We start from the raw sequence: 26,962 nt of genomic DNA, 5'->3' as shown, positions 1-26,962 counted from the left end.
CCTCCTGGGGGTTTTTGCTTTTTAAAGTTGACAGTAGGAGAACTCCCTTCTGTGTATTTTAGATTTAAGCAAATTAGTAAATACACCTCGGATTCTGAGAGCCAGGTTTCTCTCTCTGTTGGAGACGGAGTGACAAGTATGGAAAGGAGGAAGTCTCCAGTGAGTGTGTGTGTGCGCGCGTGCATGGGCGCTAACACTAGACCACTGAATGTAGTTTAAAATTTCTTCAGGTTCCTTTTTGCCATGAGGATATGTCCCACCAAGGATGTTGAGTCAGAACTGTTTGAAAGTCACTTGAAATATTTCTTCTCTATATGGTTCATTTGTTTCAATATTTTAAGAAATATTTTAAAGATTTTTTTCTTTGTGATTTTATTTTTAAATTATGTAAAAACAAAACAGCATGATTTCAAAGTCAAAAGTGTAAAACAAGGTACATTCAGGAAAGTACAGCTTCCATCCCTGTTTCCTCCTTACATCCCCTGGCCATTTTGTTTTCTTCCCCAAAGGTAACTACTTGTACTGATTTTAGTTATTCTTCTGTTGTTTCTTTTTGAAAGTAGAAGCTAATGTATGCATACATATACACAAGCGTACATAACATTCCTTCTCACAAGTACAGTCTCCTCAACTGTATGGAAGTCAACGTTTATTCAACCCATTCTCTGTCGATGGATACTTGGGTTGTATCTGGGTTGTTTACAGTTGTTTGCTGTTACAAATAGTGTTACATTAAATAATCTTACATAAATGGCATTTTGTATTTTTTGCCAGCGTACTTTGGGATTAAAATCTTAGACGTGGGATTGCTGCATGGAATGGTAAGTGTACGTGACATTTTTCTAGATATTGTCAAATTCCCTTCCACAGGTGTTGTTTCATTTTGTCTTTACACCAGCAATTTAAAAATGCTTATTTCCCCACAGCCTTTCGAGAAAATAGGTTCTCAAATTTAGGGATTATTGCCAATTTGCTAGAAGAAAAATGGTATCTTCCTGTAGTTTGAATTTATAAGAGTGAGGTTTACCCTTTTTTTTTTTAATGTGTTTGAGTTGCTTGCATTTCTTTTCTGTGAATACATAATATCTTTTGCCCATTTTTCTATTGGGTTACTGTTTTCTCAACTTTCACTCTTTAGAAATTAGGGATATTAACCTTTGTGATTTAAATTGTAAATATTTTCCCATTTATCATTTGCTTTTTGCTTTGCTTTTGGTATTTTTAGACATGCAGAAATTTGTTTTTATACAGTCAATTTTCCTTATTCTATAACAAATCATGGTTAGGTGAGTTTCTCCACTTCTGGGTTATAAAAGAATTCACCCATATTTTTCTGCTAGTGCTTATTAGATGGTTTCATTTTTACATTTAGATCTTTTGATCCAATTGGAATGTATGGTGAGCAATGGATCCAATTTCATCTTTTTGCATATGGCTATCAGGTTGTTCCAACATCACTTTTCAAATGTCTTCCTCTCCCTCCCTGATTTAGATGCTGCTTTACCATAACCAGATTTCCATATGCAATCTGTATTTTCATTGTCTCTTCATGTGCCAGCACTTCATTATTTTATTTACAAAAATATGTTTTAATGTCTGTAAGACTAGCCCCCCCCCCTTACTCTTCCTTTGCAGGGATTTCCTAGCTATCTTTGCTTATTTCTTCTTCCAAAGGAATTTATAATTAATTAGCTTGTCTAATTTTTTAAAAATCCCTGGTATCACATTAAATTTAACTCAGGGAGAACTGACATCTTTATGATGAAGAATCTTGCCATCCAAGAACATAGTGTGTCTTTCCCTTTGTCCAGTTCTACATTCGTACCTTTCAGTAGTGTGTTTTAACACCTCTCATATAAGTTTTGCAGATTTCTTGCTCACTTTTTTCCTAAGTAGTTTTTGTTTTGGTTTGCTTTTTGCTATTTTAAGTATTGTCTGCTCTCCATTACTTCTTCTAACTGGTTATTGTTTGTTTACATGAAGAATATTGTTTCTATAATTAATCTTACATCCTCTACTTTACTAAATACTCAGTATTGATCCATGGATTGTGTTGCAGCTTGCAGATATAAAAAAAAAACTATGTAAACAGTAATTGCCTTACTCTTCTAATATTTAGGCCTCTTGTTTTTTGGGGTTTTGTATGTTTTTGTTTTGTGTTTTCTGTCTAATAATTGTGTTGGATACAATATAATGTTACAATAAATAACCGTCGATAGAGTGCATCCTTATCTTGTAGAAACCTCTACTAGTTTCCCAACTAAGTAAGATGTTGGCTTTGAGAATATAATATATATATGCACACACACACATCCCTTATCTATTAATTCTCATTTATTTTTAATATGAATACTTAATTTTTGTCAAATGCCTTTTTGTATCTATTAAAATTAGCATATAATTTTCCTCCTTAGCTTTACTGATGTGATGAACTATACTAGTGGCTCTCCTAATATGGAACCACCCTTGCATTCCTGGAATAAACCTCTCTTAGTCACTGTTAACAGTCTGGTTAAGCTGGAGTGAAAATGGCCCCCAATCTTCAGGGCTTAGAAGGGTTTATTTCTTGCTCATGCTACCCTGTCCCACTGTGGCTCAGCTGTAGCTCTGCTACATGTCATCTTCATTCCAGAACCCAGGTCCTTGGAATAGCTGCCATCTGGAACATTTCCGATCTCAGGAGACAGCAAACAAGACATGGCGAACCAAGGGCTGGCACTTAAAACTTCTTACTCAGAAGTTGCATGTCATTTCCACTCACAGTTCACTGGCCAGAACAAATCACACGGTCACTGGTAAGTTCAACAGGCAGGGAAGTATAATCTCCCCATAGAGAAGGGAGGCAGTGCAAGGGAGGCACCAAAATATTTTGTGACAAATACGATATACCACTTACTGTATGTCACTGGATTCAGTTTGCTAATATTTTATTTAGAATTTTGCAACATTCATGAGAGGGACTGGCCTATAGTTTCTTACTTCATAAAAATAATTTGGAAGTAAGAAATTACCTTATTAAGACTGCAAGGTAATTACTGACACACAAATTTAAAAGATAAGTATAATAGTTCTGCCTTGAATGCTCATTATTTAATAATGAAAGGCATTTAATATACCGCATGTGATCTATGATACTGAGGCATGTTTCTAATATTTTCAACTCCCACTTCTGAACCCTGGATCGTAAAATGTCAGTTTTTCTGTACACATTCCTGACAGCACTTTCGACTGAGCAACTGCTGAAGTCGGCGGAAAGGCAAGCCTGGAGGGTACAGGTTGCCGAGGAGGCGAGGCTCTTCCCGTCATCACCCTCTCACCTCCTCCTTGACCGCCCCCCCAGCCCCTTCACGGGGCCTCCTGTGGATACAGCGTCTTTTGCCCAAGCCTCCCAACAAGCAGTATAAACGCTGCCTCGCCTGTAAGACCAGCGATTGGTAAGTATTTCTTCATATTTTTCATACGACAGACTGGAAACAGCAGAGTCGAGCAGCCTTCAGAAAGCCCTGTGGAGCCGCTGTCAACGGAGCATCGCCCTGGCCTTAGCACTGTGCCAGGGGGCAGAGGCCACCATCGGTGACGTGCTGGCTGCTTCACGTGGGTGTCATTTAGCTTAGCTTCATCTTTGCCGAATGCAACTTTACCAAAACTGGGAGTAGCAGAACCTTGTCTCATCAGGTATTACTAAATCCCTGGATTGGTGAGTGGGGAACGGTTGGAAGGAAGAGAAGCCAGGGGGCAGCCAAATCTAGAAAAATGGGATAAATGACAGTAAAATCAGTGATTTATTTGAAAGTCGTACAGGTCTTGTCAGTATAATTCAGCACAGTCTCTTAAACCTTCATTAACAGTAGAATCATATACTTACTCCAGAACCTGATGGCTACAAGCTCAATGCAGAATGCTAAGGCTGGCATTCACGCTCTGGGCACCTCACCTGTCCAGGGCTGGCTTTTACTGTATCTTCAGCTAAGCTATACACTGGCCAGATGGCAGATCATCTTTCTGGAGCATAGCTCACACCTCCCCGGCTGAGGCCTGTTCTCATGTTTTTTCTGTCTGCACGGCAGTCTCCATCACGTCTGCAATCTTAGATCTCAAAGCCCATGAGGTAAGCAGTCCCCCAAGAGGAGGAGTGAGCTGACTGGCCTCCTGGATTCCTCCTGATCGGTCTCTCTCCCGCCTCGTTTTAGCACCGCGGCTTGGAACTCTCCTAGTCCAGTATTACGTGAGCCGCTTGTGAGCAGAGACCACACAGCAGCTTAGTAAAGGCGCGTGGGAGCCCTACTGCCATTTGCTGGCTGTGATTGCTCTTCTGCAGTCTTCATAAATCTATAATTCTTACAATTCTAGTGAAGCCCTTTCTCCAGTCACTGCTGCGCTGACTCTTATGGGGTGTGCTGGGAACACTTGCTCAAACGGTGAGTCCATGGCTGAATCACAGTGATTACTGGACACACAGGAAGTAGTGGGCTGCAGGTATACAGCACTGCTTCAAGAAAAGAAAGGACAATGTCTACTGCAAGCACCGGGTTCCGGCCTGTTCACAATCAACCATAAAGGCATGAAGAAGTACATGGAAATACACTTAACTGGAAAAAATACCCAAGATGGTGACTTTCAAACAAATCAAGGATCTTTTCACTACATACTACTATTTCCTGTCAGTTGGGTTAGGAAAGCCTCTTCATACAAAGTGTACACAAAAACTGTTTTACTTGCTTTTACTTCAGAACAGAAGGTCCACTCAGGCCCTGGTTTTCTGTGGCTTGGCCATAGCAAGAAAAAAAATCCAGCAAACACTGAAAGTAAGTAAAAGCTGTTACAGAACAGTCAGGTATGAGGCACTAGATAAAGTGACATGTACACAACAGAACGGTACGTAATGGTTAAAGAAAAAAGCAGCACAAGAAAGACTGTATAGATTGTAATATTTATCAACAAAAGCTCTCAGGGAAAGACCTACTTTTTCACTTCATGATCTATTCAAAGAGCATATATTTTAAAGAAAGAAATTACAGAACAGAAATAACTTCCAAAACGATGAAAGGCCTTGTTCTATACTGGCACGTTTAAGCTTAATCTTTTCTGAGAGGCTCCCCTCCAATGAATATTAAGAATACAGTAAAGGAGCTCATAAATGTCCTTCATTACAACTGCATTAAGCCTAGGAATACTGAGGGGGTTAAACTGGCCTTTTCAAAACAAAGGTGACAGATTTCTGGGTTTTGTAGGCTCTGGTGCTCAGAGGGAAGGAAGATCTTTGTCCCCTTGCAAGACTAATAAAACCCACAGGTAAGATTCTCTACTATGTGGTTAAGTTGGTGGAAAGAAGATGTGTAAGGGCCTGTTAGCTTTAAACTAACTTTCCTAAGGGCCTGTTAGCTTTAAACTAACTTTCCTATGTTTCACATGTGCTTTTGTACATATAAATATTTTAAGCTTTCAAAATGTTTAGATTAAAGCAGTTATTTTGTAAATCTTCAGTCAGGCAGACAGTTGGTGACTAAAAGAAGAAAATAAAACAACAATGAAGCAAAAAAAAAATTCCAAGTGCTTTAGATACGTCCACAAGCTACTTAACATAGAGCAACCAAACAGAAGTGCTTGTTCTCCCTCAGCATTCTGAGGTTAACAATTAATTAAAAACCTTTTTGGTACTAGAAAACCTTCTCATTGATAGGGCTGAAAACTGGGGTAGAGGGGAGAAGAGGAAAAGAGATGAGAAATCAACATTATTAATGCTGATTCCTTTTATTCTGTGCTTTGCTTCTATACAGAGAACTTTCAAATTCTTATAAATTATAGTAAATTTCTGATGAAATTTAAAACTTCAGCAGGGTTCACTGTGGTCAAATTAGAATGATCCTGAGATCACTATATGCCCACACGTGCAGCCAGCCCGACCTGGGGGCTGGCCTGCAGCCGTGGGGGCACGCATGGGGAGGAGGGAGGCCGGGCTCGGAGGGCTCGGAGGGGCTGGTCTTTGATCACCTTCACTCCTTTTTCAGCTCGTTGCTGTTCTCCCCACTAGGCTTGAACAAGGGAATCTGCTGGCCATCCTTGAGCTCTAAGAAGACATCCTGAAGGTTCCACCTGAGAGAAACCAAAAGTATAGTCTCTAATCAACGAAACACTGAGGCAAAAGACATGGTTTAAAAGGAAAAAAGCAGTTGTTAGGAATGTCTTAAGTTTTTTAAACACTATTTTATGTTAGCAGTGTGTTAACGCTTTAACCTTTTGTTCCAGGCTCACGTTATTTAACCAGCATCACCTTCAAGGCAAGTTTAACAATGAATGGCTGACCCCAGGGAAGGGAAGGAGCAGCTCACTCCCCTTTTCCTAATCCCCCCTCGACCTTCAGCTCCTGGCTGGAAGCCGGCCAGCTCCTCCACTAATCCCAGGCTCAGGGGTCAGTGAGTCCAGGGGAGCCAGGCAGGGGCTGCCTGCTCCTTTTGTCCTTGAGAATTAAAACACATCCTGGCTAAACAGCAAACATCTCTGAGAGAGGCTTCCCGTGGGGGAAGTGAGTGAGTGTAGCTACCGGCAACCAGACAAGAAAAGCCAATTAATGGGGTAGAGAGCTTATTTAAAGAATGTGACGAATAATTCTGGAACAGGAACCCATGCCTTTATTCATTTGTAACGACGGAGGCAGCAGTGTTGGAAGCTGTGACACAGCATCAAGTTATGTCAGACCTAGACCACTACAACTGTAACGTCCTTCAAATTCAGTAGCGTGCACTGGGTAAAATGTCTGGACTGAGCTTAAGAGCCCAAGTAGTGGCATGCTGTCCAAGCTGTGAAACGTCTCAAGCTTTGAAAAACTAATTCTTACTGCCACGATCATATAACTACAATTGAAAATGGAAATCGTTTCCATCAGAAGGTTCTCCTCCTGCTGCCGGATTCCCACCCACTTTCCCATCATACCTCTTAAAGGGGGCATCTCTGGATGAGCTGACATAGAGATAGCCCTCTGACTTGGGTCCAGAGACAGGAATCTTCAACTGGAGGTATAAAATGAGAGAGATAAGTGGATATAGTGCTGTCCTCTCAAGAGATAACCTATAAAATCCAGTGATTATCCACAGAACCTGGTTGTTTTTGAACTGGAGCCTAGCTGAAGAATTCACCTTATTTTCCATCTGGCTCCCTTCAAATGCCCTGCCCCTCTTTGGATGGCCTGGTGAGGTCAATGGCAGTGCTCCTATCTGGCAAGGAGACCTTATGTGCCAAACTCAATGCTCTGAGTACTTGCAATGACTATTTTAAAATCCACGGTTAAAAAAGAACTACCGATATATGCAACATGGATGAAGGTCAAAAACATGTAGAGTGAAAGAGCCTTACCCAAGAGTATATAATGCATGATTCCATGTCTTAGACCAAACTAGGTGGGAAAAAAAATGTCAGCAAGTGCCTCTGCTGGAGCTGGGGGGATGTGAGAGGACCTAACGGGAAGGGCATGAGGCAGCTCTCAGGTGATGGGAACAGTCTACATGTAGGTAGGGGCTTGAGTTGCACAGGTGGATGCATTTGTTAAAATTCATCAGGACAGTTAGATGTGTGCCTTTCACAGAATGTAAATTTTACCTCAAAAAATATATATTAAGCTCTAGTTAATGATATATATATGGCTTATGTATTTAAAGGTGAAGTGTATGGATATTTGAAAATAATAAGATAGGTTCAAGAACAGATAAGGTAGAGCTAGACAAACAGGTATGGGATAAAGCACATTGAGCAAAATATTAGTTACAGAATCCAGGTAGCAGATATATGGGTTCCACAGCATAAATTCTTTGCTCTTTTCTGTATGTTTGAAACTTTCATAATAAAATAGAAAAAAAAAAACCCAAAAAACAAAAAAAAAGTCCACTGTTTAAAAGGGGGAAACTATTTCTAGCAAATTGGTCCATGCTCTGACCTGGACCATAAAGCAGTTCTAAGAGGAGAGTTGATAGCAATACACACCCTCCTCAAGAAATAAAAATCTCAATCTAACCTACCATCTAAAGGAGTCAGAAAAAGAACAAAGTCAGCAGAAGGAAGGAAATAATAAAGATCAGAGAGGAAATAAATAGATCAAAAAAACAACAGAAAAGATCAGTATAACCAAGAGCTGGTTTTTTGAAAAGATAAAATCAACAAACCTCTAGCCAGGCTCACCAAGAAATAGAGAGGACCCAGATAAAATAAGAAATGAAAGAGGAGGAATAACAACAGTTATCACAGAGATACAGAATCATAAGAGAATAGTATGAACAGTTATATGCCAACAAATTGGACAACACAGAAGAAATGGATGAGTTTCTAGAAACATACAGCCTGCCAAGACCGAATCAAGAAGAAACAGATAATTTGAACAGACTGATCACTGCAAGTGAAACAATCTGTAATTTAAAAATCCCCTGCAAACAAAGTCCAGGACCAGACGGCTTCACTGGGGAATTCTACCAAACATACAAAGTATTCTAAAAAAAACTGAAGAGGAGAGAACACCTCCAAATTCATTCTATGAGGTCACCAGCACCCAAAACCAAATAAAGACACTACCAAAAAAAGATAATTACAAGCCAATATCTCTGATGAATATAGATGCAAAAAAACCCTCAACAAAATATTAGCAAACCGAATCCAACAATACATAAAAAGGATCATACACCATGATCAAGTTGGATTCATTCCAGGGTCACAAGGATGGTTGAACATATACAAATCAATCAAATGTGATACACCACATTAACAAAAACCACATGATCACCACAACAGATGCAGAAAAAGCAGTTGATAAAAATTCAACAACCATTCATGATAAAACCTTTCACCAAAGTAGGTATAGAGGGAACACATCTCAACATAATAAAGACCACTTATGACAAACCCACAGCCAACATAATAATACTCAACAGTAAAAAGCTGAAAGCCTTCCTGCTAAATTCAGGAACAAGACAAGGCTGCTCACTCTCACCACTTCTATTCAACATAGTATACTGGAAGTCTTTGCCACAGCAATCACACACACACACACACACACACACACACAAAAAGAAAAAGTATGTAAATTGGAAGGAAAGAGGTAAAACTGTCACTATTTGCAGATGACCTGATACTCTATATAGAGAACCCGAAAGCCACCACACAAAAACTATTAGAAGTAATAAATGAATTCAGCAAGGTAGCAGGATACAAGGTTAATTTGTAGACATCTGTTGCATTTCTTTACACTAATAATGAAATATCAGAAAGTAAAACAGTCCCATTTAAAATCGCTTCAAAAAACATAAAATACTCTAGGAATAAACTTAACCAAGGGGGTGAAACACCTCTATGCTGACAACTATAAAACACTGATAAAGGAAACTGAAGAGGATTCAAAGAAATGGAAAAATATCCCGCACTCTTGGATTGGAAAAATATTGTTAAAATGACCATACTACCAAAAGCAATCTACAGATTTCGTGCAATCCCTATCAAATTACCCATGACATTTTTCACAAAACTAGAATAATCCTAAAATTTATATGGAACCACAAAAGACCCAGAATTGCCAAAGCAACCCTGAGAAAAATGAACAAAGCTGGAGGTATAACACTTCCAGACTTCAGGCTATACTACAAAGTCTCAAAACACCATGGTATTGGCACCAAAAGAAAAAGATAAATCAATGGAACAGAATAGAGAGCCCAGAAATAAACTCACACACCTATGGTCAATTAATCTACAACAAAGGAGGCAAGAATATACTACAGAGAAAAGACGGTCTCTTCAACAAGTGGTGCTGGGAAAGCTGGACAGCTACATGTAAATAAATGATATTAGCACATTCCCTCACACTATATACAAAAATAAAATCAAAATGATTTAAAGACCTAAATATAAGACATGATACCATAAAGTACCTAGAAGAGTACATAGGCAAAACATTCTTTGACATAAATTATAGCAATATTTTCTTAGATCAGTCTCCCAAGGCAAAAGAAATGAAAGCAAAAATAAACAAATGGGACCTAATCAAACTTAAAAGCCTGTACACAGCAAAGGAAACCATCAACAAAACAAAAGGATAACCTACGGAATGGGAGAAAATATTTGCAAACGATGCAACTGACGAGGGGTTAATACCCAAAATATACAAACACCTCACACAACTCAATAGCAAAAAAAATGAACAACCCAATCACAAAATGGGCAAAAGACCTAAATAGACATTTTTCCAAAGAAGACCTACAGATGGCCAACAAGCATATGAAAAGATGCTCAATATTGCTAATTATTAGAGAAATACAAATCAAAACCACAATGAGGTATCACACCAGTCAGAATGCTATCATCAAAAAATCTACAAATAATAAATGCTAGAAAGGGTATGGAGAAAAACGAACCCTCCTACACTGTTTGTGGGAATGTAAATTGGTGCAGCCACTATGGAGAACAGTGTGGAGGTTCCTTAAAAAACTAAAAATAGAACTACCATACGATCCAGCAATCCCACTCCTGAGTATATATATGGAAAAAACAAAAACTGTAATTCAAACAGATACATGCACCCCAATGTTCACAGCAGCACTATTTATAATAGCCAAGACATGGAAACAACCCACGGGCCCATCAGCAGACAATTGGCTTAAGAAGATGTGGTATGTATACATACATACACACATACACACACACACACACACACACAAAATGGACTATTACTCAGCTATGAAAAAGAATGAAATATTGCCATTTGCAGCAACATGGATGGACCTAGAGAATATTATGCTTAGTGAAATAAGTCATACAGAGAAAGACAAACACTACACGATATCACTTATATGTGGAATCTAAAAAATAATAAAAATGAATTTATTTACTCACAGACATAGAAAACAAATTTATGGTTACCAAAGGGGAAGGGATAAATTAGGAGTATGGGATTAACAGATACATACTACTATATATAAAATAGATAAGCAACAAGGATTTACTGTAGAGCACAAGGAACTATAGTCAGTATCTTGTAATAACCTGTAATGGAATATAATCTGCAAGAACAAACTGAATCACTATACGTCAAATAAATTTTTTTTAAAAATCATCAATTATCCTTATCAGAATACTTGAGCATGAATTGCTTTTGTAGTTAGGGGGAAAATATCTCTAATAAAACTATTTCCATTAAAAATAATAAAAACAACAACAAAAAATAAACTAGGTCAGATCAGCTCACTCTTGTCCTCCAAATATTTCAGGGCTTCTGCTTGTCACGATGAAGTGCACACACCCCACAAGACGACGTCACAGCCCTCTGGTTGCCTCAGCCCATTCTCCCTGCCCACACCCTCCCTGGGCAGCTGCACCTCCGCGGAGGACACACTGGCAGGGAGCACAGCCACGTGCCTTCGTGCACAGGCTGCTCAGCGGGGCCTCCCTGTCATCACAACCACCTCCCAGTCCACTAACCTCTCCCTCCCAGGCCTCTGCTAAGGCATTTGCTTCACCCTGCCTTATGCTGGAATTTGAAACTATCAACTCCCTGAAAGCCTTCTGCATCTCTGTATTCCCCACACAACTGAGAATCATTCCTCCAACTCAAAACATATTAAACAGAAGAAAACAACACTTCTTATATTCAGTTGAACTATAAAAGAAGATAAGATACAGCTGAAAAAATGGACTGGCATTCCATGGAAGCAATGGAAATAAGCTTTAAAACTAGAGTTTAGGTGTATTTCAAGTTCAAAGCTGAAATACTGGCAAACCACCACTCATCATTTCTCTACAACCTCCCGTTCAAGATGGCGACCTGAGCACAAACAGGGCTTTCCGTGCCACATCAATTCCCCAGAAAGGAAGAAAACTATAGGAAAATAAATTAATCCAGAATGCTGTTTTAAACGGTGCTAGGTACCACCTAGCGGCAGTTGTACGTGGTGGATTTTCCCATCCCACATCTTTCTCCAGCTTCCTCCAAGACTCCTTCCGGAGGACGGCAGCCCCTCCTCAGCTCAGTAGGCACCCGGCCTGCAGTTCGCAGGGGGAGCACGTTACCTTTGCATCAGTAATGTCCACGAAGTTGTACTTGTCGGTGAGTCGGAGATAGTGAACGCTGAGAGGAGTGCCCAGAGCTTCCAGTGCCTCAGGGTGGCTGTGCAGATGCTCCAACGCCAACTGGTAATAGGAAGCCCTGGAAAAAGTTTCTAAGTGGGAAAGAAAATAGTTACTTTTTTTTTTTTCTTAATTGAACTTGGTCAGGTATACTCTCCCTAGAAAGTGAGACGATGTAATTCATGTACAACATGGAAACACAAACATGAAATTTATGGGTGGAATTATTACTAGGGACCATCTACTCTGAACTGTCCATTTTAGAGACTCCAAAACCAAAACATAGGAAGTCAGCATCTGCAGGGATGTGGCAGGTGACCTTGAGCAAGGTATTGGACCTTTCTGTGCCTCAATTTCTTCATCTCTTATTTCCTCACCTCATTCGTTGCCTCTTTTCTTCGTCTAAGGGGTCTGATCAGATCTTCTCTAACTTTTCTTTCAGTTCTAAGTCCTCTGGTTCCATGACTTGCTCAAACTGATATAGCTAATCCGAGGCAGAGCTGGGGCCAGAATCTACGACTTGACTTCTGAACACTGCTCCTTCCACTAAGAGGAAGGTCCTGATAAACCAGCATAAAATAGACCACAACAACAACAAAACCCTCAGGCCACGCAACAGGACATGAAAACGCTAACTTGTCAGGTTTATAGATGTATGCCAACATTTCATGTAGATAAAGCGTACAAACTGCTCTCAGCCTCAGGTATCCTTGGCCCAAAGGCTACCAGGAACTCCAGGAAGCACCTCCCTGAAAGTGTAAGGTAGGACAAGCAGCGCCAAGGAGAGAGCAAAGGACGGCGAGCTTCCCAAGTAAGGTTTTCGTTCGGCAACAAGAAAGACTTCCCTCTGCAGGCCCAACCACAGTAATGGACTGGAAAGGCGGCTCGAGCCTGCAGAGGCCAAGGAGAATGCCCCTCCAGTGCTGCTTCCCAGGAGAGGGGCTGCTGCGGGCAGGAACGAGGTGCCAGCCCTGAGGAGAAGCAGAGGCTGGGTCCAGACAGTTCATCTTCACGGAGCGATTTCTCAGTATCCCACAAGTTGTGAGATTAATGTTTACAACATCCCCGCACACAGGCACTAATATTACCCCTCATCACATCGATAACCGAGGCCCAGGAAGAAGCCAGACCCCCCCATAAGGCCACACAGCTAGTCTAGAGCCGGAGTTGGCTGCAGAGCCCACTGGACGATCGCTATCCGCCGACCCCAGCCTCCTAAAGGGGAAAGGCTGCCAGGCCCCGACCCGAAAGTGTACTCATTCCTGCCATGTCCTGCCTCCGTCCCTGTGGCAGAGGGGAGGGGCTGCCAAGTTGTTCCGGTCTGAATTATCCCTGGGAACGCTCATCCCTGGCCACCTCCAGACCTGGAGACCTGTGGGCCCGCCCTGAAGGAAGGTGGGGAAGAACGGGCGGAGGGGCCATGGCCGTTTGCCTGGCTGCGGGTGGTGCTCACATCCTGGCAGGAAGTAACAGTGCTGCGGAGTCAGGGTGAGGAGGCAAGCTGGGCGGGCATAAAAGATCTTCAAAGAAAGTCAGTCTAGAAAAAAACTGCTGCTGCTTCGCAACCAGTAGCATGGAAATGCCCTTAAATGTCTCGGCTGCTCACAATAATTGCGGCCTGTCTTTACAAATTCAAATTTGGGTGCAGAGGGCTGGAAGCTGCATCTGCCAGGATTCTGCCAGCCTGGACACTGCTTTTATTTTCTGCTCTTGCCAGAGTCCGCTGCGCAAGGTCCCGTCCTCCACTAAATCAACAGCAGAGAATGGCAAGGCAAACAGGCCGAGCCAGTTTTCCACACCTGGGAACCATCTGGTGTCCCCCTTCCCTCTGTTCTTTCTATAATCTCAGAGATCTTGATGGATCTACTGCACGTGCACTGGAGTGAAAGCCCATCTTGCTTTTTTGAGGCTTCTTATGCAAATGGGTCCTATTTCTTTGATTTGTTCTTGTGGCTCCTGGGAAAACTGGGATTACAGGATAAGAAGGAAGCTATAGCCAATGGAACGGCGTACTGGCTTCTAAAAATAGTCCTTTCCTTCTTTCTCTAACCTGCTGAAAGCATCTGAAGTATTTCCTTTGATGGAGGAACCGGGGCAAGAGAACTAGGAGGCGGCCCTGCCTCGGGCGCTTCATCGGATACTTACTCTGTATCAGGTAGTACAAAAGGGCGCAGCCCCCGCTAGCCACCACGCCGGTAAAAAAGACCTGTTTCCCCAGAGGCACTGACATCCTGCTTCCTAGAGACTGAAAAACAAAAGATGTGAATTTATGGTTAGATTCAGGTTCATGCCAAGCGCCTCTGCCTGGATTGGACCCCACAGGGAAAGGAAAGCTAAGGAGGAAGCCAGCAAGGAGGCGAGGCCGCCTTCCCTTTCAGAACGCCAGGGCCGCTTCTGGAGCCCAAGCCGAAGTGCCCTCCCAAGGGTGGCCCGCATCCAGGACCCAGGCCATGGGGGCGAGGGCTGAGCACAGAGCCGGCATTCAGCCCTGCTGTCCTGAGGGACAGAACGCAGCCTGTGTGCCAAGTCCCGCACGGCCAGGAAGTACAACCACTTTGTCTCACGCCGGCTGGTAAACAGGAAGCTTACCCTTTTGTTGCAATAGCTGGGCTTGTCAGCCTCCGAATGGGCCGGAGCGGTCACTGGTTGCTTTCTTTCATATTCTGAAAAACGTCCCACCCCCTGGATGAGGACACCGTGGTCCTGACTTTCAGGCTGAATGAAGAGACGGAGAGGAAGGAGCCAGCTCAGCACATGCAGGGCACCCACCCAGCCGGCCTGAACTCCCGTCCCCTGAAGGCCAAGGCCAGGTGGGACTAGAGGCAGCACGCGGGTCTCGGTGGCACCAATTACTCTCCTTCCTGGTGGCCTTTCGACCACCGCGCACGCCTAGGCCTTGCTGGAAGGTGTTGGACACCTGGCCATAGAGCAGAGGCGGCCACGGGCTTAGAGGACTCACAGTTCACGTGCACGCAGGGCCCCACAAGTCACACAGATGAGCAGACCCTGAGAAGTGAGGGGCACGCAGCTCAGCCAACAGGCAGCTCCAACCCGGCTCCAGCTAACTTCACCACGTGGGCCAGGCCTGGGTGGATCTTCCGATTTTGCAAGAGGTCTTTTATGTAAAATTGCCTGAATTCTAAATGTTGACAGCCAATTAAAAACAAAAAAAGACCTAACAGAATACGCCTGTGAGTCAGGTTCTCTGTGGGCTTCCAGTTGGCTCTGGCCACCCAGGCTGCATGAGGGCATCCTCACCCGAGGTAAGGTAATTCCTCTGCCCTCTCTGCTGACATTTCTCAAAAAAATAAAAAATAAAAAAAAAGATTTTGGGCAGAGATGGAAATTCCAGGTTTACATAAAGGAAAAGATAACCATAAGTATGTATGTCCCCGTTTGCATATTTAACCTTAGATTGTATGTGCTTCTTTAGAAAACAAAGCCTTTGATGTGACCTAAAGGGGTGTGCAGTGCAGAACTAGGGATAATGCTAGTGCCTCCACTGGCTGATCTGAGTCAAGGTAAACACATTCTCACTATCTGCTTCTCCACTTTCTAGAATACGGAGAGTAAGAACAACTGCCTACCTATCATTTCTGAAACCTGAAGGTAAGTGAATCCTGAAGGGAAGAAGGCCTGTTGGAGAAAGTTCCTCATGTGGATACTCTTTCTGGGAACTGATCATTAAACACACACTCTGACAGGGCTAAAGTTGACCAGTTCTACACAGAAATATCATCAAATCCAGGGTTTAGATAAATCGAATTAAAGAGGGTGAAGTTTCAGATCATCCCTGTATTATTTACTTACATACTGTTTTGTTCAACTAAGAAAAAGGTGCCAAACCCCCAAATCAATGTTCTCCAGCTGCTGTGGGAGTTTCGGCTGTGCTGCATAGTAGGTAAGAGTATTTCTCAAACTTGAGGGTCAAGTCAATTGCAGTGATGTGATTTGGGAAAAGCCATTTAGTCTCATAAGGAAAATGAGCAGAGCATCTCCAAAGAATGCAGTAGTCAGATCTTGCTTAACTTGAAGGAGAGCTCAACAGGGTGGGGCAGCGAGCGAGCAGGAGTTACGCACGGCTTCCCGCGCGGCTGTAGTTGCTAAAGCGAGCGTGAGAGACGAGGGAAAGGTCGTCCTAAACAATTCAGACATGAGCCACCCCATCCCCTCACGTGGCCTTGCAGCCACAAGTGAGCACTGAAGACCAGGCGAACCCACAACTATCTGGGGAGCGACGTTCATCTACTGTCTAACTTGAGGACACCCCGGAGGCTTCTGATGGGGAGCTTGGCCCCGGAACAGCCATTACCTTTTGCCACTTCGTAGCCCAGCTTCCTTGAAAATCATCAAAGGAAAGTTGCCCTGCAATCAGACAAAAACTTTACATTAAAATCACTTTTTCAGGGACTTGCCTGGCGGCCCAGTGGTTAGGACTCCGCGCGCTCACTGCTGAGGGGCCTGGGTTCAATCCCTGGTCGGGGAACTAAGATCCCACAAGCCACGCGGCGCAGCCAAAAAATAAATAAATAAAATCACTTTTTCAAACCCAATTCTCTCCGGTTTCTAGTTTTACACAGCCAAGATTTCTTACCAGTCTAAGCTTTAGAGCATGAAAGAAGTTGAGTTTAAGTTCTGAAAGGAGCCTTATCTATATAGGGCCCTGGTTGTTCCCTCTTACTCTTCTGCCATATTAAGAAGAAAAAACAAAGCCTGCTGGTTTCCTGTCTGTGTACCGTGCATGTTTTGCTGCAGCAACCAGAAAACTGGTGTGGGCGGGAGATGGTGTGGGACCGCAGCACATATAATGGGACCAGTTCACAGACACCGACACGAGATGCTATCCATGTAAGCTGTACTCCAGTGGACTAAAACAGCATCTCAGGGTTAAAAAGAAACAACAGTATATTAAGTGCGTATGTAGCCTTTTATGATACTGATAATAGCTAACACTCATATCTCTTGCTATTATGTGCCTGGTGATATTCTAAGCACTGCGCATATAAGAGTTCACTGAATTCTCACAACAACCCCACGAAGTAGGAACTATTGTTATCATCCCCATTTTACAGACCAGTAAACTGAGACACAGAAAGGTTAAGTAACATGCCCAGAGTCACACAAATAAGTGTGTAAGTGGCAGACCTGGGATTCAGACCCAGGCAGTCCAGCTCCAGGGCTGTGCCCTCACCCACCATTACACACTAAGATATCTGTGATTTCAGAGACACTGAGATGTGAAGGAAAAAAAAAAATGTCTTGGCATTACAATATATTCATAACGTTCACTGCAAAAGGCCTTGTCAGGTATGCCTTCCCTGCTATTTTTCCAGACAAAAGCGTGGCAGGTATTCACACCTTTGCTCTTCCTTTAGCTTATTAGCAAATGGTTGTTGAGGACCTGCCCTGGGTCAGACAGACGGTGCTGGGGATACAGACAATTCACACAAATTCCAACACAGACGAGGCCACGGAGCACAACCGCACAGTCAGGCACCCCCCCCACACACACACACACACGGCACCACTCACAGGGTAAACGGCCTAGACTCACACACTCATTAAGACGGGTTTCCAGCAGTTGGAAGCTGTATAAAGTGCCTTGTTCTAATTTGCACAAAGGCACCCACGGGCGAGCAGCCCGGTCGGTGTGCCCCCGTGTGTGCACCAAGAGAGGAAGCAGCACCCAGGAAGTGGTCGGCCCTGCCTGGAGGGGATGAGCGAAGGTTTCACAGAGGAAACCGACTCTGAGCAGAAAGAGGTGGAGGGGTAGGAAGAGGGCTTCAGATTTGCAGAAATGACAAGCAGAGGGAGACCAGAGGGGCAGAAACGAGAGCTGCAGAGGTACGGGGAGCGGAAGCGGAGCCACAGGAAATGGGTCTAGAAATAGAGGCGGTTGCTGCTCAGAAAGGCCCTCTACCCTGCGCTGCTGGGTCTACTCCGCAGGTGAGGAGCTGCAGGTGGGAGGAGAGGCATGTGGCACGACCAGCCAGGTGACTTCTGCGACAACACGGCCAAGAGCTCAGACCAGCGTAGTAAGAGTGGATCAAGAGGGTGGTTTCTTAAAATATTTAGGATCGTTCTTATGTATTTGCTAATTTGTACACCAGCTTCTTCCAAAAAGGATGATGGGGCTAACAAGGACATGCATGTCAGAAGAGAAGTAAATAAATGGATGAGGAAAGGAAGACAAATGGAAAATAATTTTAAGAAGCGAAACACAGCTGGGGTAAAGTTAGTGTCCCAAATTACACACTGTCACGCACTAGACATCTCCTCAAGGTGGCCACGGATTTGACACTGAGCTTCCTATCTGCTCAGCAGAAAAGGCAGCCTCAGCATCTACAAGGTCCAGAGCATCCATGGAGGAATACCACACCTGCTAATAACACACCAAGCCTGAGAAAGAGCTCTCCCACACATGTTCAGAACGGGAATCTCTCAAGTGGCTGGTGTTACAAACAGCATCCCCAGATTTTTTTCTTTAAGTTCATAACTTTCAAATGACCATTTTTTAATAACATTTCATAATGAAAACCACAATCACAGTCCACGAAAAAAACATAAACAGAATTTTACAAGCGTCCCAAGCAGTGAGGACTCAGTAGGAAGCTCTGCTGGGCCACCTTGACTCCGTGGAGAGGTAAGGCAGTCGTGATCGACCTGCTCTCCATGTGCCAAAGCAGGGTGAAGGGACTGGGGTGGGAGGCGAGAAAGGGGGCTCAGTCTCTACTCCTTTTTAACCAGCTTCAGTTTACCTGCTCCGTCAGCTAGCTTTTGAATAGAGTGTTCAGCAGGCCCTAATCTCACAGAAAAAATTCAAAAAGGTGCTGTAAAACTAGAGATAGACTTTAGGCTACCTCTAAGAATGTGACATTTTAAAACTAAGCTTTTGATAAGAATTGAAAATATTTAAACTTGATGTGAAAATCTGCTAGAAACTTCAATTCAATTAGTCTACTACACAGCCAATTAAGAAAAGAAATTTTTTGCTTTACCATTAACCAAGAGGAAAGGGTCGCGACCCATTTTGAAAATTAAGGGACTGGTTAGCCACAGGAAGATGGAACAAAGTACAGGCAAGGTCTCTCCAGAAAGCAGTCCTAAGTAGCTCTGCTCTGATATACGAAGGGTGACTTCAGCCTCCAAAGGCCAATGGTCTACAAACTTTTTTCAAAGTACTGAATCCCTTTCTAGAGCCAAAGGACAATCTGTTAGACAGCTGCGGGAGCTGGCACAGGGCTGGAGGGCCCTCTTGGCTGCCTCCCCTCGAGTCCCCGACCAGATGAAGGAGGTCTACAGAATATCACTAGGGCGATGAACAGAAGCACCCCTGAGGGTTCCAGCCACAGGAAGGATCTGACCCGGGAAGAGTAGAAGCAGTACCGTGGTGCAGTCTCAGCCTCTGTGCACATCGGAGCTCGGGGTCACGGAGCTATTCCACACCAGAGCTATGACATGCATCTGTCTGACACCGGAAGCCCTGGTCTTTCCACTGAGTGACGAAACACACATTAAAGACCACAGATTTCAGAACAATCAGCTTCTCATACAAGTGATACGTGCTGTCCAAAAGCCACTCCAAAAGTTCACAGGTGCCACTGTATCCCCAAGTCATAATTTCAGGGGTCAAGACAGAACAAAGAGACATAAAATCCACTCAGAAGGAGAAGGAGAGATAGGTCTTCCCTATTTGCTGAATGACACTGCCCACAGCTACTGCCACTCTTAAGGACTACACATCCTTCCAGCCTTTATAAAATGAAACCATGACGGGGAGGGAGGGCAGAGGAGGGGAGGGAATCAGGCTTAAGAAAACAGACATGAAAAAATTAAGGCAGTAAGAATTAAAATTAGAGTGAAAGAATAAGGAAGGAATAAAGCCAAAAAGACCAATAGAGGAAAAAACAGAATTTAAGAAGTAGGAATAGCAAAAAAGAAATAAAACAGGGCTAAACTTTAAAAGAATGAAATGTATTATATCTGAGATAAGGGAGACAAAAAAGGCTAATAACAAAACCCAAAAGTATAACAGCATGCAAGTAAATGTGATAAAAGATTTTTTTAAAAACTAAAAGAACATAAATATTCTCACCAAAAATAAATAAATAAATAAATGTTAGGGGATGGATTTGTTAACTAACTCGTTAGAGGGAATCCTTTCACAGTGTTTACGTTATGTATATCAAATCACCACAGTTGTATACTTTAAATATCTTATAATTTTGTCAATTATACCTCAGTAAAAATGAAAAAAAAAAAAGGTGATTATGTTAAAATGAGGCCAGTAGGGTAGAGCTCTAATCCATTATGACTAGTGTCCTCATATGAAGAGGAAGAGACGCCAGGGATGCAGGTGCACAGAGAAAACCTTGGGAAGGAGGAGACCACCTGCAAGCCAAGGAGAGAGGACTCAGAAGAAACCAACCTGCCAACACCCTGGTCTCCAACTCCCAGTCTCCAGAACTGTGAGAAAATAAATTTCTGTTGTTGAAGCCCCTTCCCCCAAATTAAAAGACTAAGAAGGTAAGCATTTAAAAAATTAAGCATAAAAACATTAGTGCCAGCTTACCAGTTTTGGCTCTGGAGTCTTAGAATAACTGAAGGCTTCTAGAGGAATAATCTCTATTCTGAATTCAGGATAATCACAGGCAAGCACCCTGGCACGAGTCAACTTTCCCCCTTGGTTAAGCTGAGTTAAGGATGTTGAGGGCAGGTGATGGTGGTGGGATGAATTGGGAGATTGGGATTGACATATATACACTAATATGTATAAAATAGATAACTAATAAGAACCTGCTGTATAAAAAATAAATAAAATTTTAAAAATATAGTTTAAAATAAAGGCAGTTAATTGTAAAAAACAAAAAAACAAACAAAAAAACACCTACAAAGACACACAAGAAAAGACAGAAAGTAGACCCTACTTTGAAAAATAACAATTTACTCAAATCTGGGAGAAATTTCCACTAATTACAGTGTGAATGAAGACAGAGACACACTCCAGTGGCCAACTGCAGCCCCGCCTCTGAAGGGTAAGAGCACAGTTGCCAGGAAGTGCATGGGAAGAGGGTGCAGCAGCCCTTCGCCTCTCTCCACCCCTAGCCCAAAGTTCCTGGGTTTGTAGCAATCAGGAAACAGGCAGCCAGCCGCAGAGTGGGTGAGTCCTGACAGCCACTCGCCCTACCCCATCCGGAAGTTCTTTTTCTATATCCATTCCGAGACTACAATCCTAATCAGTACAACCCCACAGTAAGTAGACACAGGACTGGCAGTGGCAACAATTCACTCCAAGAAATAAAATAATATGGAAAAGAGCATTGATCTAGACACATAATTAGTTACTGAAAGACACTGCTCGTAAGAACCAAGTACAACAGGAATAAAGAGACATCATGCTAAGAAGGAAATGGGAAAAACTCAGATAAGGAGATTTCAAGGAAACTTGAAAATGCAACAGCAGACCTGACATTAGCATTGGAGAGAAACAGCAGAATTAACATGGCAGAAAAGCTGAATTCTTAATGAGGAAGTTACATTCAAGAAGTTTTCCCATAATGTGGAATGAAAGAGCAAAAATAGAGAAAATGACAAATGCCAATTTTACAGAATTAAGATCTACCAAACCTGATCATTGTAATTGCTGTTAAATGGAAGAAGAGACAAAACAAAATTATACTAGAAGAAAACTTGACAGAGTTGAAAAAAGACAAAACTGCACACACACTGTGTTCCAGATCCATTCACCATCCCTCACTGGCAAAAACTTTACATTACATGGAAAAAAAAAAAAAGAAGAAGAATCCAGTGCCCTAAAAAGGTATACCCATAAAGGACAATGAATTCCCAAAGACAATGGAATAATAACATAACAATAAATTCCTGAGACGCACAGAATGTGATCCAAAAACACTGTAACCGGGAATTCCCTGGCGGTCCAGTGGTTAGGAGTTGGTGCTTTCACTGCCGGGGACCGGGGTTCGATCCCTGGTCGGGGAACTAAGATCCCTCAAGCCCCCTCCCCACCCCCCAAAAAAAACCAAAACAACAACTCTATAACCAATCAAACTGTGTGAAGACAGAGGAAGGCATTATAAATTTGGAAAGAACTCAGGTATTATATAATCTACATAGCCTTCCTGAAACATTAGTTAAGATACACGACATTTCATCAAAAGATAAATCCAAACTCCCTAAAAATAATGGTATATTATGACTGACAGCACGCACTGAGACCAATTAAATTAATTAGATCTAAATAATTATTGTTTATACAGTTACAAAATGAATGAAAACATCTAAAACTTTTTAAAAGAAATAAATTTATAATATGGCCTAAAATTCCACATAATAAATATAAAACAGAAGTAAAATCATGCTGAAGGCCTCATTCATCGAAACTGGGGTAAAAGTACTATTACTTTCCTTGATGTTGATAGAGAAATTAATAGAATTAAAAGCATGATGCAAATTCACTACAGGAAATAAAAGCCTTAGCCATAGGAACAATATCACATCAATTAAAATAATAAACGTGAAGGATTTAGACTCTCATATTGTGGTAGGTAGGTTCCCAATTTGTCCCTCAGTGAACCACACCTCCTGGTGTTTACACCCCCTCACATGAACCTGGGCTGGCACTAGGACTCATTTCAGCCAACAGAATGAGGCCAAACTGATGCTGTGGCAGTTCCATGCCTCAGCTTGAAGGAGGCCTGGCCTTCCACTAGCACTCTTGGGAGTTCCAAGCTGTCATCTAAGAAGTGTAGTTACCCTGCCCTGCTACAGAGATCACATAAAAAGAGTAAGTGAAGAGGCCACTTGGTAAGGGAGAGGACTGAGACTAGATGATAGATAGAGAGACAGTAGATAGACAGACACACATGCCCCACGGTTCCAAGATCCCAGTTGAGCCCAGCCATCCTTCATGGACATTCCAGTCTAAGTGAGCCACCAGATGACTACAGTACCAGCAGAATAACCATGGAACAGAAGAACCATCCAGCTGTTTCAATCATACATCATGAGACTCAACAAAATGGTTCTAAGTTTAAAGCCACTAAGTTTTGAGATGGTTTGCTATGCAGCAATAGAAAATCAAAACATCTTTTAAAAGCTTTTCTAGGGACTCACCTGGTGGCCCAGTGGTTAAGAATCTGCCTGCCAATGCAGGGAACACGGGTTCAAGCCCTGGTCTGGGAAGACCCTACATGCTGCGGAGCAACTAAGCCCGTGTGCCACAACTACTGAACCTGTGCTCTAAAGCCCACACACCACAACTACTGAAGCCCATGCGCCTAGAGCCCTGCGCACCGCAACAAAGGGTAGCCCCCGCTCACCACAACTAGAGATAGCCCTCGTGCAGCAACAAAGACCCAACGCAGACAGACAGACAGACAGACATAAATAAATAAATAAATAAATAAATAAAAAGCTTTTCTAAAAGGATTTTTTAAAAAAACAACTCCTTCAAATATACGTCACTTCTAAAGAGCAAAAATTTAAAAAGCAATGAAAGGCTTAAAAATGGAAGACTTGGCATATTCATACAAGAACAAAGCAGAGTGGAAATATTCAAAGAGTAGAATTCAAGGCAAAAAGCATTAATTGGGATAAAAATAGACAAAAATATAATAGTTATAAAAATTAATGGCAAACAACATAACACTAAAATATACAGCCAAAAACAACTAAAGAAAAAATATTTTTAAAAAATTAGGAACAACCAGAGTAGGAGACCAACATATCATTTTCCATCTTTTACAAATCCAATCAACAAAAAGCAATCAAGAACAGGGAATTTGAATAATTTTTTTTAACCTTGCAAGATTCAACGTGTGTGTGTGTGTACATGTGTATGCGTGTATACATATTTGAACACAGTGAGATTTTCCAGTGTCTAACAGGCAGCATTCATCCCATAAGGCTTTGTAAACATTCTCCTGTACTCACCACCCAATCCTCTGACTACTTCCTGGAGATAAATCTGTACAACTCTTGAGAGGGTAAAGCAAGTGTAGATCAGTAATTATGTATCTTAAACCAATTAATCTGAACCACTGTGGAAATTCATCTCATACTACTACAAGTGGCTATTATCCTTAATTTTGAAGATTAAAATGGTAAAATTTTGACAGAGTTTTAAATAAGATGGGAGAACTTAAATCAGCTTAATGCCATTTTCAGTAAGACTAAAACAAACTAAAAACGTTAACAGTTGTTATCCATTCAGTCAACAAATATTTGTCAACTGCATCCAAAATACCAGGCACCATGTTGTGCACTGGAAATACAGCAGAGAACAAGACAGTTGTTCATGGATTTTACACTGTAGTGGGAGGAGACAAACAATAAACAATAAGACTGTTTTAGTTAGTGATAAATACTTTGGAAAAAATAGAGTGTCCAGAGAATGAGAAGACAAGCCACAGACTAGGAGAAAATATTTGCAAAAGACGTATCTGATAAAGGACTTTTATCCAAAATATACAAAGAACTCATAAAACTCAATAAGAACACAATAAGAAAATGAATCACCTAATTAAAAATGGGCCAAAAATCTGAACAAACAGTTCAACAGAGACATAAAGATGACATAAGCATATGACAAGATACTCAATGTCAAATGTTATTAGGAAATTACAAATTAAAACAACAATGAGATATCATTAGGCACCTATTAGAACTGCTAAAATCCAAAACACTGACAACACTAAATGCTGGATGTGGAGCAACCACTGCCAGTGGGAGTGTACATCCACTCTGGAGGACGATTTTGCAGTTGCTTACAAAACTAACCTACTCACCTACTTACATACATACATACATACATACATGTGACATGCTAGGAAGTGAAAGGGGGAAAGAGCAGTTTTAGCTGTGGAGTGAGGGAACGCCTCTCTGCCAAGATCTGAGTTGAGACTGAAGGAGTAATCTGAAAACTCAGGGAAGGGCAAGTAAACCAGGCTAAGGCCCTAAAGCAGCCACGGGCTTGGTCTGTTCAAGCAGCAGAAAGCAGGCTAGTGTGGTAAATGAGGGCGGGCAGCGTCTTCACCACACAGATCTTTATAGGGTATGGTGTTGAGTTTGAATTTAATTCCAGGTATAATGAGAAACTGCTGAAGATTTCAATCAGGGGATGACATGCTCTGGCTTGGTTTTTTGTTTTGGGGCTTTTTTTTGGTTTCTCTAGAAAGGGCAAGAAGGAAGCAGGAAGTCCAGTTAAAAGTCTTCTGTGGTAGTCCACACCAAAGGTGATGGCAGTTGGACTAGCTGGTAGCAGTGGAGACGCAAAGAAGTGAACAGATGTCCGATATGAAGCACAATAACAAGGGTGAAGGACAAGGCACGTAGCAGAGTGATTTCACAGAATTTATCATTATCCTTAAACCTCCTCACAAATATTTTGAGCATTCAAAACTACAATGCAGTTAGCATTTAGAAATGATAAAACAGTCTTGTAGAATAAGCTTTAAATAGTAAACTAGGATTTCTAAATCTCATGATGTCTCATCTGTTTGAACAAAATACGTTTCAAGGCCATTCTCTTAAAGATGTGAAAACACAGCAAGAAAATATTCAGTATTTTCTGGCATCCAAAACTTCATATAATAGACTCTGATTCGTAACTATTTTGCAAGTGAGTATGAGTAAGGCAAACCCTATTAAACATTTACTTCAGCATTTCCACTGAAAGCCTCCAGTTTAGAAAAAGAATTTAGAAAAGTAAAACAATTCCGTATCAGTGATTAGATTTAGAATCTGGGAGGCTTGTGGTTGACTCTACCGTCCCTGAAACCCTCCATTTGTTTGACTCAACTCTCTACCTATTTTCCTTTTACCTCTCTGGCCAGTCCTCTTAAGTTCCTTACTGCAATCTGTAGTCCTCTACCTGTCCTATATTCCCCCTTATTCTATGTTACGGGCTGGACTGCCTCCCCCTCCATCCACCACAAAATTCATATGTTGAAGCCCTAATACCCAGTATCTCAGAATGTAACTGTATTTGAAAATAAGGTCTTTCAAGAGGTAATTAAGTTACAGTGAGGTCTTTAGGGTAGGCCCTAATCCAATTATGACTGGTGTCCTTATAAGAGGAAATTTGCACAGAGACATGTGGGCAAACAGAGAAAGGACCACGTGAAGACAAAGGGAGAAGATGGCCATCTTCAAGCAAAGGAGAGAGGCCTCAGAAGAAACCAAAATTGATGACACCTCTAGAATTGTGAGGAAATAAATTTCTGTTGTTTAAGCCACCCGGTCTGTTGTATTTTGTCGTGACAGCCATAGCAAACTAATACACATTATGTCCCCACTTCCACCCCCAACTTCCGTCCCCATCCCAATCTTCATCTAAGATCTTATTCAATGACTTGAATTTGGGTCTACTGATTCCCAAATCTCTATATCTAGGCCAGGCATCCCTTCTGTGCTTAAACTAAACCTCTATTAAACACTTACACATACCCCCAAGTGAGCTCCTTCCCCTACCTTCCCCTCCGCCGTGCCAGCTCTCCCCTTCCTGCATTCCCTACTGCGGTGGATAGAACCAATCCAGGTGCCTAAGTAAAGTACCTGGGAGTCATCGTCATAAAAACAAAAATATGTGTCACATCTTCTTTATCCATTCATCCGATGATGGACACTTAGGTTGCTTCCCTGTCCTGGCTATTGTAAATAGAGCTGCAATGAACATTTTGGTACATGACTCTTTTTGAATTATGGTTTTCTCAGGGTATATGCCCAGTAGTGGGATTGGAATATTACTCAGCCATAAAAAGAAACGAAATTGAGCTATTTGTAGTGAGGTGGATGGAGTTAGAGTCTGTCATACAGAGTGAAGTAAGTCAGAAAGAGAAAAACAAATACA

The 26,962-nt window shown here is 42.1% G+C and overlaps 1 protein-coding gene across 8 annotated transcripts in view; it reads right to left on the bottom strand.

The window, feature by feature from the left end:
* Window positions 1-2,277: 2,277 nt before the first annotated feature.
* LOC133096744 (cytochrome c oxidase assembly factor 1 homolog) overlaps window positions 2,278-26,962 on the bottom strand; it is a 194,063-nt gene continuing 169,378 nt past the window's right edge. For 2 of the 8 annotated variants that reach the window (XM_061198410.1, XM_061198405.1), the window contains exons 3-8: window positions 16,406-16,458; window positions 14,239-14,338; window positions 12,037-12,185; window positions 6,931-7,007; window positions 5,992-6,093; window positions 2,283-3,745 (exon numbers count right to left, since the gene is read on the bottom strand). In XM_061198410.1, the coding sequence (XP_061054393.1) occupies window positions 5,994-6,093; window positions 6,931-7,007; window positions 12,037-12,185; window positions 14,239-14,323 (411 nt within the window). In that variant the 5' untranslated portion in view covers window positions 14,324-14,338; window positions 16,406-16,458 and the 3' untranslated portion in view covers window positions 2,283-3,745; window positions 5,992-5,993. The other 6 variants (XR_009701816.1, XR_009701817.1, XM_061198409.1 and 3 more) reach the window with 6 other exon arrangements.

This window comes from Eubalaena glacialis, chromosome 8, assembly GCF_028564815.1.
Source record: "Eubalaena glacialis isolate mEubGla1 chromosome 8, mEubGla1.1.hap2.+ XY, whole genome shotgun sequence".
Classification (NCBI taxonomy): domain Eukaryota; kingdom Metazoa; phylum Chordata; class Mammalia; order Artiodactyla; family Balaenidae; genus Eubalaena; species Eubalaena glacialis.
Note: the sequence above shows the minus strand (reverse complement) of the source record. Positions and strands in the feature narration are given on the sequence as shown.